The 15,480-nt window shown below is 45.2% G+C and overlaps 1 protein-coding gene across 3 annotated transcripts in view; it reads right to left on the bottom strand.

Annotated features, from left to right (window-relative positions):
* Positions 1-2,981: 2,981 nt before the first annotated feature.
* The window catches only part of LOC144689556 (plasminogen-like), a 183,648-nt gene continuing 171,149 nt past the window's right edge, over positions 2,982-15,480 (bottom strand). For all 3 annotated transcript variants that reach the window (XM_078556731.1, XM_078556733.1, XM_078556732.1), the window contains one exon: positions 2,982-3,251. In XM_078556731.1, the coding sequence (XP_078412857.1) occupies positions 3,087-3,251 (165 nt within the window). In that variant the 3' untranslated portion in view covers positions 2,982-3,086. The remainder of the gene's footprint in view (positions 3,252-15,480) is intronic.

The following is a 15,480-nucleotide window of genomic DNA, read 5'->3' as shown; positions in this document are numbered from 1 at the left end:
TAAGACACTAGGCTTCATCTGGAGTACTGTGTCCAGTTCTGGGCGCCATACTTGAGGAAGGATGTGAAAGCACTGGGAACAGTACAGAGGAGATTCACAAGAAGGATTGGTGGAGTGGACAGACAGGTGGCAGGTGAAGTTCAATGCAGAGAAGTGTGAGGTGATGCATTTTGGTAGGAAGAACATGGACAGACAATATGAAAAAAGGGGTGACATTCTGAATGGGGTGCAGGAGCAGAAAGACCTGGGTGTATATGTGCATAAATCATTGAAAGTGGCAGGACAGGTGGAGAGAGCAGTTAATAAAGCATATAGTATCCTGGGCTTTACTAATAGGGGCATAGAGTACAAGAGCAAGGAGGTAATGCTGAATTTATATAAGACACTCATTAGACCTCAGCTGGAATATTGTGTACTGTTCTGGGCACCACATTTTAGGAAGGATGTGAACACATTGGCAAGAGTGCAGAAGAGGTTTACAAGGATGGTTCTTGGGATGAGAATCTTCAGTTATGACGATAGATTGGAGAGGTTGGGACTGTTCTCCTTGGAGAGAAGAAGGCTAAGAGGAGATTTGATAGAGATGTTCAAAATCATGAGGGGGCTGGACAGAGTAGATAAAGAGGTGTTCTCACTCGTAAAAGGATCAAGACTGAGAGGGCACAGATTTAAAGCGATTGAAAAAGAAGCAAATGTGATGTGATGTGAGAAAAAACTTTTTCACATGAGTGGTTCGGGTCTGGAATGCACTGCCTGGAGTGTGGTGAAGGCAGGTTCAATCAAGGCATTCAAGAAGGCATTGGATGATTATTTGAATAGAAACCATGTGCAGGGGTACAGGGAAAAGACAGGGCACTAGGTCAAAATGCTCATTTGGAGAGCTGGTGCAGACACGATGGGCTGAATGGCCTCCTTCTGTGCCGTTAAAATTCTGTGATTCCCGGGATGAAGAACTGTAGTTATGAGGATAGATTGGAGGGGTTGGGACTGCTTTCCTTGGAGAAAAGAAGGCTGAGAGGAGATTTGGTAGAGCTATTTAAGATCCTGAGGGGTATGAACAGGGTAAATAATGAGAAACTGTTCCCACTCAAAAGAACATCAAGTACTAAAGAGCACAGATTCAAAATAGTTGGTAAAAGGAGTAAATGTGATGTGAGGAAATATTTTTTCACCTAGAGGGTGGTTGGTGTATGGATAAAACTTCCTGAAAGGGTGGTGGAGGCAGGTTCGATTGAGGTATTCAAAAGGGAATTGGATTGCTACCTGAAAAGAGAGAATGTGCAAAGTTACAGGAATAAGGCAGAGGAGTGGGACGAGGTGGAATGCTCTTTCAGAGAGCCAGTGCAGACTCGATGGCCGAATGGCATCCTTCTGCATTGTAAAGATACTGTGATACTTGTGATACTGTGATCTGCTGGAGTTTCCAGAGTCAGTGCAGTCCCATTTCCAATGATGGAGGAGTCCATCCATGCCATGAGTGACATCATTTCTCTGGCAGGTGATTGCATGGCCGCCTCCACTGAGAAGTTGCTGATCCCCATGGAGAGATGCATAGAGCATATCACCGAGTGGATGCAATGAGTGCACACAGACCTCCACAGCTCTACCTCATTTGTGCAATCAATGAAGTGATGGATGCACAGGATAGGTCAGCCACGTATCTCCCTGTTGCCAGGGTCTGAACTGCTCCAGGCAACCATGGACAGAGAAGAAGCAGGCCGAGGACAATGGGGGCTCCTCTCAAGGCACTTTGATAGCTGAAGACAGATTCTCAGTCCTTTTCATGATGACACCAATGGTACATGATGGATTGGTGACTGAACCAGCCTCTGCACAGATGTAGGTATTCTCTAATGTGCTGGACCCCAGCAGGGCTCAGGCATCCAGAGAACACAGGTCATGGCCATCTAATGCACTGGAGCAAGAAAGGCAGCAGCCAGGCCCGGGGGAAAACCCCATAGAAATGACTATAGTGAGCGCATAAATGCATAGACCAGAACTTGGGGTTTCACTGTGAGGTAATTTGTTAACTGCAGAGACCTTTAATGTTTTACAAGAGTTAAAGATCTTGACATTCAATGTATAATGACTCAGTATTTATTTTATACAACTGTTGCAAGTGACCAGATGTGGAATCACATAGCCCAGCTCCGCTACCACCTCCCTTGAGAGATGCAGTCTTCATAGACATGGTGCTTTACCATCTCAGTGAAGCTGAGCCTCTGATGGTACACCCTTTGAGCTGGGTAATGCTTTCTGCGACCATGAGGCTGCCCACTTGCCCCCATATACCCTCCTTGTCCATGTCCATTGGCTTCCTCAATCCACTGGAGCTCCCCTGGCTGCTGCCTAACCACTCTATGTAGTTACCTTTTCTGCCTCTCTGCCAGTCTCCTCCTTACTGGATGAGTCAAAGACTGAAAGCATTGGGCCTAGAGGCAGATAAAGCCTCCACTGTGATGAGCCTCTCAAAAACCTTGTCATGCATTCAATGGCTGCCATGGAACTTGGATACACCTTTCCACCAGCAGCACTTCACTTTGGCTGCACCTTCTGCATTGTCTCCAGATTTGATAGTGTCGCTTCTTGAAGACCCAGCCTGAAGACACAATGGCTGCCAGTTCACTCCACAACTCAGCTGTCACTCATCTCGCCTCGTTTGAGTAGACGAGGCCCTGAGTCTCAGTGCATCCCTTGCACCATTGGTAAAATCAGAAAAAGGTAAGAATATACCTGACAATTGACTGTTTAACGTCCTTAATAACTTACCCACCGCCGATGTGTCTGATCCACCCTGCCACCTGCATCTGGTAAAATTGGTCAGTGCCAGTAAAATTCTGCACATAGTTTCAACACTTATAGTTAGATGGTAGAATAAAACTTAGATTGAAATTGTTCATTTTCCTGGCTTCCAAACAGTCTCTTAGCCATAATCTCTGGTGTCAATTTTTAAAGTCCTCCCAATGAAGTAAAAGCCATACTTGTAACAGTGAAAGAATTTAATATTACATATATGGAATTTTACATTCTGATTGAAAGAAAACACATTATTATATTTTTGATTGTTACACTAAGTTATATCTTTCTTAACCATGCCTTATAGTATTTTTAATCCAGTCAATAAAAAACGAAACTCGAACATAAACTCCCGGCTTCTGTTGCTTTGCATAGCCAAGGCCCCAAGACGTTACACCTTGGAGAACATATCTGCCTTCAGAGTTTGGGCATACCAAAGGGCCTCCACCATCATTCTAAAAAACAGCACAATCGAGAGGTCAACTGACAATAAAGAAACAGTCAAAGTTTAAAGCCATTACATAGCACTCGTATCAGATAAATGGTTGACAGGCATTTAATTACTGTGACTTTGAATAAACGTTTGGTTGAAAGAGGTACTTTCTTTTTAAATTAAGAAACTTAGGCTTTGGGCCAAGTATAATTGTTTTTAATTAATTTTCAAGATTTGTGCATTTATTGCTTACCCCTGGTTGTCCTTAGAAGGCTTTCTTATTGAACCTTTGGCTGTTTGATACAACTTAGTGGTTTAATAGACTAAAACAAACTGGAGAAACTCAGCAGTCAGGTAGCATCTGTGGAGAGGAACAGTTAATGTTCTTGATCGCTGACCTTTCATCAGAACATCAGAAGTTCTGACAGGGTTGCCAATCCTCCAGGATTGGCCTGGAGCCTTCAGGAATTGAAGATCAATCCACAGGACCTTGATTGTGTACAACCCTGGAGAAATATCATAGGGACATTAAAAAAGATTGTTTTTTGTCATTTTCTTTGAACATTTCTCTTTACAAGATATAAAAATATTGAAAATTGGGAAAAAAAAAAGGCTGTTTGGCTTACAGTCAAGCATCATCCAATTGGGCAATGAGCCATTTTGCTTTTCAATTGGTGTAGCAAGGCAATGCGTCACAAGGATGTATTGGCCAACTAATGGCTGGAGCGTGGGGGCAAGTCATGTGATGAAACCTTCAGGATTAAATCAATCACAGTTGGCAACTCTAGGTTCTGATGAAGGATTACCAGCCTGAAATGATAATTCTGTTTCTCTCCACAGATGCTGTTGCCTGCCTGTAGTGACTGTAGGTATAACCTTCCCTACTGCCTTTAGGGGTCATGTGATTGTTCTGACGAATGAGCCCCAAGCGCAGGTAACCTGAGGGGTGGAGCTTTCTAGTCGTGAACCTGGTTCAAGCATGTTGCTTCTAAAAGAGCTCTGTAATAAAGTTATCTGTTTCAAGTAAGAAACCTGTCTGGTACATCAAGTTCATTACACTGCCCTGCTGAGTTTCTCCAGCTTTGTTCTGATTTCAGATTTCCACTATCTGCAGTATTTTGCTTTTGGCTTAATAGACTACTTCAGTTAAGAGTCAAACTTGTTGGTGTGGGCCTGGAGTCATACATAGGTCAAACTGGGTAAGGGTGATAGGCTTCCTTCCTTAATGGATATGAGTGAATCAGTTGGATTTTTACAACAATCGACAGCTTCATGGTCAGCTTTTCATTCCCAGAGTTTTAAAAACTGAGTTCAAACTCTCAAACTGCCACAGTGAGATTTGAAACTCGTGTTCTCTGAAATATCAGTGACTCTAATTCCAGCTGGCTGTGTTCCCACCTTCCTACTATTAGAAGAGAAACATAGAATGGTTAGAACACAGGAAGAAGCCATTCAGTCCCTTGAGTCCATTGTAAGAGCACTTTAGCTAGTCCCACACCCCTGACCTTTCCCTGTAACCTTACCAATTTTCTCTCTTCAAGGTTCTATCCAATTCCCTATTGGTGACCAAGCTCTCAACTGCTTTGGTCTGGCTCTTTGAAACTCTCTCCCTCAACTTCTCCACTCTTAATCCGCCTTTTAAAACCCTCAGTACCCCTGGAATTGACAACTTTAGTCACCTCCTTTCCTAGCTTGCAGTCAGTTTTTTGTACATCTACTTGTGAAGAGTTTAAGAACATTTCTTTATGTTCATGGTACCATATAAATGGCAAGTTGTTTAATAACAACAACACCTTAATGTTAATAATTACATCTCAACATAATGACCAGACTTTTGAATATCTTGGCATACTGGGAGTGAAATCCATCTTGGGTGGTAGCACATTGGTAACCTGTTACACATTCAGCCAAATTTTATTTTGCTTGGAACTGTTCCCTCACATGTAATCCTAATCCAATACTTACATAGATATTGCTGCCATCACTAACTTCAGCTGAACTGCACCTAGCCTTTTGAACGTAGCAATCAATTGACTTTCCGTCAACCCCTTCTCTTATACTAAAAGTCATTGTATGATTATCTGTTTATTCAAATTTCTAAGTCCTGCACACACAACAATAAAGTCACAATTGGCGGGAGTTACTAAGACTGCCGACTACTATTTGTGCAACATTGCCAATCTTGCCTCAGTTTATCTGCTCCTATCACCCTCATCCATGCCTTTGTTATCTCTAGTCTTGATGATTTCAGTGCTTTCTTGGCCGCCTTGCCCTTTTGTGGGATACATAGACTATTCTTTATTGCAGTTCTACTAAGGTTTCTCCCTTGTGATGACTATTAGTGTCGCTTCCTGCTCTTGCTCCAAGCTGGGTAATTTAACCAAATTTGCTTCAAATTTCAAACCCTCCCTTGCCTTCACATGGTCCATCACCAACTCTTTCCTGATTTCTCATTTCTGGGCATAGGTATGCGTAAAATCAGAGTATGTGGCATAGAAAGAGTTAATGTGTCACATGACCTGAGTCTAGAAGGAGCCTTGGACTGAACCTGTGTAGAAGTAAGCACGAAGTTGACTCCTAGCTTGGGCTATATTCTGTATAAATGCACATTGTTACACATTACCAATAAATACTTAGGCTGGAATTTTACGGCCCCTCCCTCCAGGCGCGATTTTCCGGTCCTGCAGAAGTCAATCAATTTTGAACGGTTCGCCATGTTTTACGGCCCTCCTCCCGCCGCTACAGGGCCGTAAAATTCTGCCCTTGATGTTAAACCATATAAGACTCAGAACCTCTTTGTCAGACCCGCTGAATATACGACATACAACATGGTGGCCGCCCATGGCAAAACCCAGAACCCCAGAGAAGCTGGAGCAGAAAATCAAAAGCTGGAAAATTAAAGGCGCAGCATTCTGATCTGCCTGAAAGCACCTGAAGTGAAGACACAGAGGGAGATCTGACAGAAGCAACATAGCAGCATTGGAAGCAGTATGGAGAAGCAAAAACTCTACTGTGCATCAGAACACACCATCAGACCTTGCGGAGGTCCAGTTTGAATGCCGATAGAGTGCAGAGTCAAAGGACCTAGCAGGGGTGAGCTAAAAAATTAAGTTCTTGTGAGAATTAGTTTAAAAAAAGTTTTCAGTCTTCTAAAAGTCAGAGCAGCTTATTTCTGAAAGCACCACCATCAGCCTGAGCTCAGAGTACGTGCACTACTTCTCCCTATGGATTGAGGTGAAGCACTAAACATCACCACCACAGAGGCGGTTGAGAGGGCACTATAGGAAACGTTTGCAAGCCATGGCATCCCGGACCAGGTGGTGTATGATAATGGCCTGCAAATTGCAAATTGATTCTTCACTCAATTTGCCATTAGTCATGAGTTTTAACACCGTACCAGTCCCTCAAGATATCTACAATTGAATGGGGAGGCAGAAAGGGGAGGCTGCACCATTGAAGCTCTCCTGTGAAAAAAACTATGACCTCCCAACACCGTTTTTAATTTATAGATCCACCCCTGCTACAATGTGGATTAGCCCCTTCAAGGCTCCTCATGGGAAGAAAACTCCACACTCAGCTCCCAATGCTGCCAAAGAAACTAATTTCGGGGATGGCAGTCAACAACCACCAAAACATTCAGGACCAAGAACAGTCCTACGGAAACAGAATTACCTGGAAAAACTCAGCAGGTCTGGCAGCATTGGTGGAGAAGAAAAGAGTCAACGTTTCGAGTCCACATGACCCTTCATGTGGACTCGAAACGTCGACTCTTTTCTTCTCCACCGATGTTGCCAGACCTGCTGAGTTTTTCCAGGTAATTCTGTTTTTGTTTTGGAGTTCCAGCATCCGCAGTAGATTTTTGTTTTTATAGCAGTCCTACGGAGGCAGGCTCCCACCTACAATTGAAGATATCGCACTAGAAACCAAATCAGCAGAGCCTACCACTCCTCCAAACATTATCAGGACACGATCTTGAAGAATTGTCAAGCCTCCAGACCTTTTGAATCTGTAAAGTCAGGGACTTGAGGGGGGAGAAGGGGTAGCATACTGGCAGTGTAAATACATTTGGTAAACACGATTTTAATGTAAATACACTGGGTAAAGACTTGGGGGAATGGTGTAGTATAAGGGTAGCTGGCATTTAAAGAGTTAATGTTACAGTACTGCCCACAGTGTGATTATAAAGGGTCACATAACCTGATCCTAGAAGGAGTCTTGGACTAAACAGAGAGACTTGTAAAAAAGCAAGCATGGAGTTAGCTCCTAGCTTGGACTATACCCTTCATATATGTACATAGTTACATGTTACTAATAACCACTTGATGTTAAACCACATAATACTCAGAACCTCTTGAGACCTACTGAATATAAAGCATGCAACAGTATGTGTTATAAGCCCACTAACTCCACGACTATTTTGACTACATTTCCTCACACCCTAGTTTTGATAAGGACTCTATTCCATTCTCCCAGCTTCTCCGTCTCTGTCATACCTATTCATAGATGCCATTTTTCACACCAGTGCTTCCAATATGACTCTTTCTTCCTCAGCTGAGGATTGCCCCGACCATGCTTGACAGGATCCTTGATGTGTCTGTCTCATTTCCCGCACTTCTGCTCTCACTTCTTTTCCTCATTCCCAGAACCATGACAGGGTACCCTTGTTCTCACTCACTACCTCATCAGCCTCCACAAATAGCAGATCATTCACCGCCATTTCCATCACCTTCGGCATGATGCCAACATCTTTCCATTAACTCTGCTGTCTGCAGTCCAAAGAGATTGTTTCCTCTGCAATGCCCTGACCAACAACAACCCATCCCCTTTCTGTGCAAGCACAGGAGATGCACACCTGCTCTTTCACCTCCTCCCCTTCCACCATCTAAGGTCCCAAATAATCCTTCCAGGTGAAAGTGATTTATCTGTACATTCAATTTAATTTAATGATATTCAGCTCATGATGCAGCCCCTTCAACATTGCAGAAGTCAAACACAGTTTGAGTGATCACATTGCTGAACATTTCCATTTTGTCTGCAAGCAAGATCCCAAGCTTCCAGTTGCTTACCTTTTAATTCTCTGCCCCTATTCCAATCTGACCTCTCTGTCCTTGGCCTTCAATACTGTTCCAATGAAGCATGTTGGAACCTTAATGAACAACACCTCATCTTTCAATTAGGCACTTTACAAACTTCTGAATCAATATTGAGTTTAACAATTTCAGATTTTAACTACTGCTCCTATTTTTTCAGACAGCAGATGCTGGTAATGTCTCTGCTGTACAGCTCCTCTAGAACCATCTTTGGTTCTTTATTTGTCCCATTATTACTCTCCTTTTCCCTTGCACCATCATCTCTTTTGTCATTTAATCTCTCTTGCCTTCCACCCCATCACAGGCCCTCCCTTTTGCTCTTTCCTCCCCTCCCTCCTAGAAGGAGGTGATGGCTTAGTGGTTTTGTTGCTGGACTAGTAATCCAGAGACCCAGATTAATGCTCTGGTTTGAATGCCACCATGGCAGATGGTGGAATTTGAATTCAATAAAAATCTGGAATTAAAAGTCTAATGATGATCATGAAACCATTGTTGATTGTTGTAAAAACCCATCTGGCTCACTAATGCCCTTCAGGAAGGAAATGTGACTCCAGACCCTCACCAGTTGACTCTGAAATGGTCGAGCAAGCCACTCAGTTATATCAAACCGGACGGACCAGTTGGCATTGACCTACGCACCAGAAACAACAGCTAGCTCAGCCCTGTCGACCCTGCAAAATCCTCCTTACTAACATCTGGGGGCTAGTCTGTCTCACAGACTATGCCAGCAACAATCTTACATAGTCATCCTCATGGAATCATATCTTACAGGTAATATCCCAGACACCACCATCACCATCCCAGCAGAGGTGGTGGCACAGTGGCATACAGCTGGGAGGGAGCTGCCCTGTGAGTCCTCAACATTGACTCCGGACCCCATGAAGACTCAGGTCAAACATGGGCAAGGGAACCTCCTGCTGTTACCATGTTCTACACTCCCTCAGCTGATAAATCAGCACTTTTCCACTAATTGGAGGAAGCACTGAGGATGCGCTGTGCGGGGGGCTTCAATGTCCATCACCAAGTGTGGCTTGGTAGCACCACTATTGGTAGCACCGAGCTGGCCGAGTCCTAAAGGACATAGCTGCTGGACTGCAGCAGGTAGTGAGGGAATCAACAAGAGGGACAAACATACTTGACCTCATCCTCACCAACCTGCCTGCCGCTGATGCATCTGTCCATGACGATATCGGTAGGAGTGACCACCGCACAGTCATTGTGGATACCATCCATCGTGTTATGTGGCACTACCACCATGCTAAATGGGATAGATTTCGAAAAGATCTAGCAACTCAAGACTGGGAATCCATGAGGCACTGTGGGCCATCAGCAGCAGCAGAATTGTACTCGAGCACAATCTGTAACCTCATGGCCTGCCATATCCCGCACTCTACCATTACCATCAAGCCAGGGGATCAACCCTGGTTCAATGAAGAGTGCAGGAGGGCATGCCAAGAGCAGCATCAGGCATACCTAAAAATGAGTTGTCAACCTGGTGTAGCTGTTCTGATGAAGAGTCATACGGACTCGAAACGTTAACTCTGTCTTCCTCTCCACAGATGCTGTCAGACCTGCTGAGTTTTTCCAACTATTTTTGTTTTTGTTTCAAGCTATAACCCAGGGCTGCTTGCATGCCAAACAGCATAAGCAGCAAGTGATGGACAGAGCTAAGCAATCCCACAAATTAACGGATCAGATCTAAGCTCTGCAGTCCTGTCACATCCAGTCGTGAATGGTGGTGGACAATTAAACAACTCACTGGAGGAGGAGGCTCCACAAATATTCCCAACCTCAATGATGGGGGAACCCAGCAAATCAGAGCAAAAGATAAGGTTGAAGCATTTGATCCATCTCAGCCTCCTCCGGAGATCCCCAGAATCACAGATGTCAGTCTTCAGTTCAGAATTCAATTCACTACACTTGATATCAAGAAGTGGCTGAAGGCACTGGATGGTGCAAAGGCTATGGACCCTGACAATATTCCGGCAATAGTACTGAGGACTTGTGTGCCAGAACTTGCTGTGCCCCTATCCAAACTGTTCCAGTACAGCTACAACACTGGCATCTACCCGACTATGTGGAAAATTGCACAGGTATGTCCTGTACAAAATAAGCAGGACAAATCCAACCCGGCCAATTACCGCCCCATCAGACTACTCTCGATCATCAGTAAAGTAATGGAAGGGGTCATCAATAGTGCTATCAAGCAACACTTGCTTAGCAATAACCTGCTCACTGACACCCAGTTTGGGTTCTGCCGGGGCCACTCAGCTCCTGACCTCATTACAGCCTTGGTTCAAACATGGACAGAAGGGCTGAACTCCAGAGGTGAGATGAGAGTGACTGCCCTTGACAACAAGGCCGCATCTGACCGAGCATCAAGGAGCCCTAAGAAAACTGGAGTCAATGGGAATAAGGGGGAAAATTCTTTGCTAGTTGGAGTCATACCTAGCACAATGGTTCATCACCATTCCCAACTCCTCGGGTACTGAAGCAACCCATGTCTAAATGCAGCAAGACCTGGACAACATCCAGGCTTGGGCTGACAAGTGGCATGTGACATTCATGTCACACAAGTATCAGGCAATGGCCATCTCCAATAAGAGAGAATCTAACTATCGCCCCTTGGCATTCAATGGCATTACCATTACTGAATTCCCCCATGATCGGCATCCTGGGGGGTTACCATTGGCCAGAAACTGAACTGAACTAGCCATATAATACTGTGGCTACAAGAGCAGTCAGAGGCTAGGAATCGTGCGACGAGTAACTCACCTCCTGACTCCCCAAAGCCTATCCACCATCTACAAGGCACAAGTAAAGAGTGTGATGGAATACTCCCCACTTGCTTGGTTGAGTGTAGCTCCCACAAACTCAAGTAGCTTGACACAGTCCAGGACAAAACAGCCCACTTGATTGGCCCCACATCCACAAACTTTCACTCCCTCCACCACCAACACACAGTAGTAGCAGTGTGCACCGTCTATAAGATGCACTACAGGAATTTACCAAATCTCCTTAGGCAGCAACTTCCAAACCCACAACCACTACCATCTAGAAGAACAAGGGCAGCAGATAGATGGGAACACCACCACCTGGAGTTCTTCTCCAAGTCACTCACCATCCTGACTTGGAAATATATCACTGTTTCTTCACTGGGTTAAAATCCTGGAACTCCCTTTCTAACAGCACTGTGGGTCTACCTATACCACATGGACTGCAGCAGTTCAAGGCGGCAGCTCACCACCACCTTCTCAAGGGCAACTAGGGATGGGCAACAAATGCTGGCCTAGCCAGCGAAGCCCACATCCCATGAATGAATTTTTAAAAATGTACATGATTAAAACCTTTTACATCTCAACTTTTCCCAGTCCTGATGAAAGGTCAAAGACCTGAAGTGTTAACTCTATTTCTCTCTCCAAAGATGCTGCCAGGACTGCTGAACGTTTCCAGAATTTTCTACTGCTCTTTCAGCATTCCAGCACCCAGTGTGTTTTGCATTTGCTGTTTTATTAGATAAGGATATCAATGGATATGGATCAAAGCTGGATAAATAAAGTGAGGTACAAATTAGCTGTGCTCTAATTGAATGGCAGAACAGGCTCCAGAGGCTGAATGGTCTTCTCCTGTTCCTTTGTTTCTAAGTTTATATTTCAATGCTACTGGTCAGAAGGTAATGATGAAATTATGAAGCAATCAATCTGAAGACTGAATTTTAGCATTAAAGCAAAATGATTGCCTCCCTCAATTCATGAAGTTGCATGTTAATCTCCCATTTATGTGACTCAGTGTCCCATCCATTATTTTCAGCTATCCTATACATTTGTCATGCACCAGTATATTCTGAACTTCAATCTAATTTTTATATTTTAAAAATGGACCATGAGAGGCTGCAAAAAGATGGCCACCTGAGGATCACCTGATTTCTTTTGTGGATTGAAAAAGTTCCCTCTGCAGAGGAAACAAAAGGAGACATTCAGACTGAAGTTGACTCAATGCCTTTTCCTGAAAGGCATTCAAAAGGGTAATTTCAAATTGAATGCACATTCTGACACAAAGACCCTTGCTGTCTCAAACTCTCAAGGTGTGAATGTCACAACACAGGATGTTTAATGCCCTAGTCACCCATTTTATTTGAAAAAGCATTTTGAACTGGTGGAGGTCACATGATGAGAGGGCCATACTTTATCTTTGCATTTAAAATTCAACAAGAAGCTGCTTGCAGAGACAGAATTCCATCAGAGATCCATTAGACAGCCATCAAATCAACTGCAAGTCAGCTAAGCAGCCAAGGTAATAAACATCCATACCTTGCAATCTGCCCCAACTTCAATTTCACCTGAGAACCAACCTCCTAAAAATTTGACTACACGAAGCCTTACAACCTACTGAGATTTCTCTGCTCTACAAGACCTTCACTTTAATCAAAGCATCAACTCATCTAAGAAACTACAACCCTGCTATAAAAGAGACTAAAATAATGCCAAGTTGTATATTTTTTTCTTCATCTGTATCTAACCTTTGTGTGTCTGATGGTTTGTGAGTTGAGTGAGTGACACATTGCGTTTTTGAACCTCCAGGGCAAATGTGTGATAATAAATAACTTTCCTTATTTTCAAATCTAGAAAAAGTTTGCCGCTAGAATTATTTAAATTGGGACAATCACTCTGAGGTAAGAAAACACACGAATCTCACATGCAAAACTCATTGAGAACGGGCAATAAGTAAACACATAGGGCACAATTGTCTATGCCAGCTGGCATCCGGCGTGTCGGTGAATGAATATGGACAATATAGTGAGAAGGCCAAAACTCGGTTTCACAATGTTATGAAACCAGTTTGCAATCATCCGCTCTGCCTGCCAATGGCAGGCCGCGTTTTCTGCCATCAGACATCGGGAACCTCATTGTAATACATCTGCATACCATTATAAGCCCAGCCTACTAGAATCATCCTCCCCCGTCCACTGGATCGTCCACCCACATCAGCGTGATTGCATGCTGACGTGTTTCACAACAGCATATAAAAGGCGTGCATTTGGCGGGCTGCACTTTGACGGGACCTCAGAGGTGAGCACGCAGTAACGTTGCAGAGTGCTCTCCCAGGTGGTCTGTTGGACTTCAAGGTTGAGGCGTGTTGGCGAGGGCCAAGGGTTGCCCTGCGGTTAGAGGTAGGGCATCAAGCGTGTGCGGAGTTGAAGGAGGGGGGGTGGTGGCAGTGGGGAGGGAAGCTCCATGCATTAGGGAAACTTTGTATAAAGTGACCATTCCTCTGCAGCTGAGACAGTTCAGGTGCAGCCACATTGATATGGTTGGAGTTGAGCCTGTAGCTTCTCTGCCCAGTCAAGCAATGTAGAGGCATCAAAGTGCCACCAAGTGCTCCAGAGCTTCTCGCGCCCGAGGCACAGACTGCAAAGTAATCAGCGTTTTAGTGGACTGCAGAACAGTTAGACGACTGGGCACATGGTACAATCTCCTTGCTAAAGCTGGCCATGGAGCAGTCATTGGTGGAGCTCACAGCCCCTTGCAATGTCATCATCCCGGGTTAGACCAGTCTCCTCCAAGGTTCAACAGTTTAGCCTTGCAGTGCAGTTTAGGAAAATACCCGCGCCTGAGCTGAGAGCACAGCATGCAGTCCAATGGGAAAATCTGCTGCTATTCGGTTGGGTGGAGTGGGGTGGAGGTGGATGGGGTTTCAGGCAGCCATGCAGCGCACTAATCTCTGGCCATCCAAGTGGTGGCCAGCATGCTCCTCGATGTGTTAAGGGGCCTTCAGATTTAACCAAGAGAGGTTCTTAGTACAGCCATGCTAACCCACACGTCTCTCTCTTTCATCCTGCAGGAATACAACATCAGGAGCATGGAGCCTAGTGAACTAGTTCCATGCCTCGTGGCTTACAGAGAGCGAAGACAACTGAGAAGAGAGCGACTGAGGTGCCTGGCTGCACAGAGGGAGGAGCAGCACCCTGAAGAAAGGGTGGCTGAGGCTCCCGCACATGCCTCCGAAGAGCCACAGCAAGCTGTCGCTGGTCAGTGCCTAGCAATACCCAGGGACTATAGTCGCCATCTTTCATTCCTGCAGATGACCAAGAACCAGTGTCGCTGGAGACTCTGCATGTCTATGGAACTGGTTGGTCACATCTCCCAGCTGCTGCAGGACTTGGCGCCACGGGGACATGAAGAGCATCCACTGCCAGTGGCTGTGAAAGTGACCGTGGCTCTCAATTTCTATGCCAGTGGCTCCTTTCAGGGCTCCACAGGTGACCTCTGTGGGATATCACAAGCCTCCACTCACAAATGCATCCATAAGGTCACGGATGCCATCTTTGCGAGGGCACACATCTTTGTGCAATTCGCCCCGGAGCAGAAAAGCCAGGATGCAAGAGCGGTGGGATTTGCCCAGATCTCGGGTTTCCGACAGGAGCAGCGTGTCATCGACTGCACCCACGTGGCACTCAGATCTCCATTGCAACACGCGGTCAATTATGTCAACCGCAAGGGATTCCATTCGCTGAATATACAGCTGGTGTGCGACAACAGCAAACATATCCGGCAGGTCTGCGCATGGTTTCCAGGGAGTGAACACGACCCCCTACATTCTCAGTTGGTCACAGATCCCGTTAGTCTTCCAGGATCCACAAAAGCTGCAGGGATGGCTCCTCGGGGACAACGGCTACCCACAGGTAGTCCCGCGATGAGTTCCTCACACTGGCCAGACAAGGTAGGTGCACTCAGAAGGCCCTCATGGCTGCTGATTTGTGGAGGATGATAATGACATGCAATGAGGAGACACCATAGATCCTCACATTGCATCTGTGAATGTTTGACTCCAGCCTGGCTTATGGCAATGCACATACCCTCTATGATAATGCTCCTGTCATGGAGACGCAGTGGAGGCCCTAATAGTCACTCGATTGCAGGAGGATGATGACGACATGCAGTGAGGACACTACATACATCTTCACATAGCCTCTGAGAATGTCTGACTGCTGTCTGGCTGAGGGCAACTTGCTTATGCTCTGTGATCAGGGTCATATCATAGAGACCCAGCCATGCAACTTTAAAACATCTGCTCCTTTGTCCGCCTTCAGCACCTGACCCCTTCAGGAGCACAGCGTCACTGGTCACAGACGCTGAAGAGATGGGGGCCAGTCCCATCTTA

The sequence above is a fragment of the Cetorhinus maximus genome, chromosome 14 (genome assembly GCF_964194155.1).
Source record: "Cetorhinus maximus chromosome 14, sCetMax3.hap1.1, whole genome shotgun sequence".
In the NCBI taxonomy this organism is placed as follows: domain Eukaryota; kingdom Metazoa; phylum Chordata; class Chondrichthyes; order Lamniformes; family Cetorhinidae; genus Cetorhinus; species Cetorhinus maximus.
Note: the sequence above shows the minus strand (reverse complement) of the source record. Positions and strands in the feature narration are given on the sequence as shown.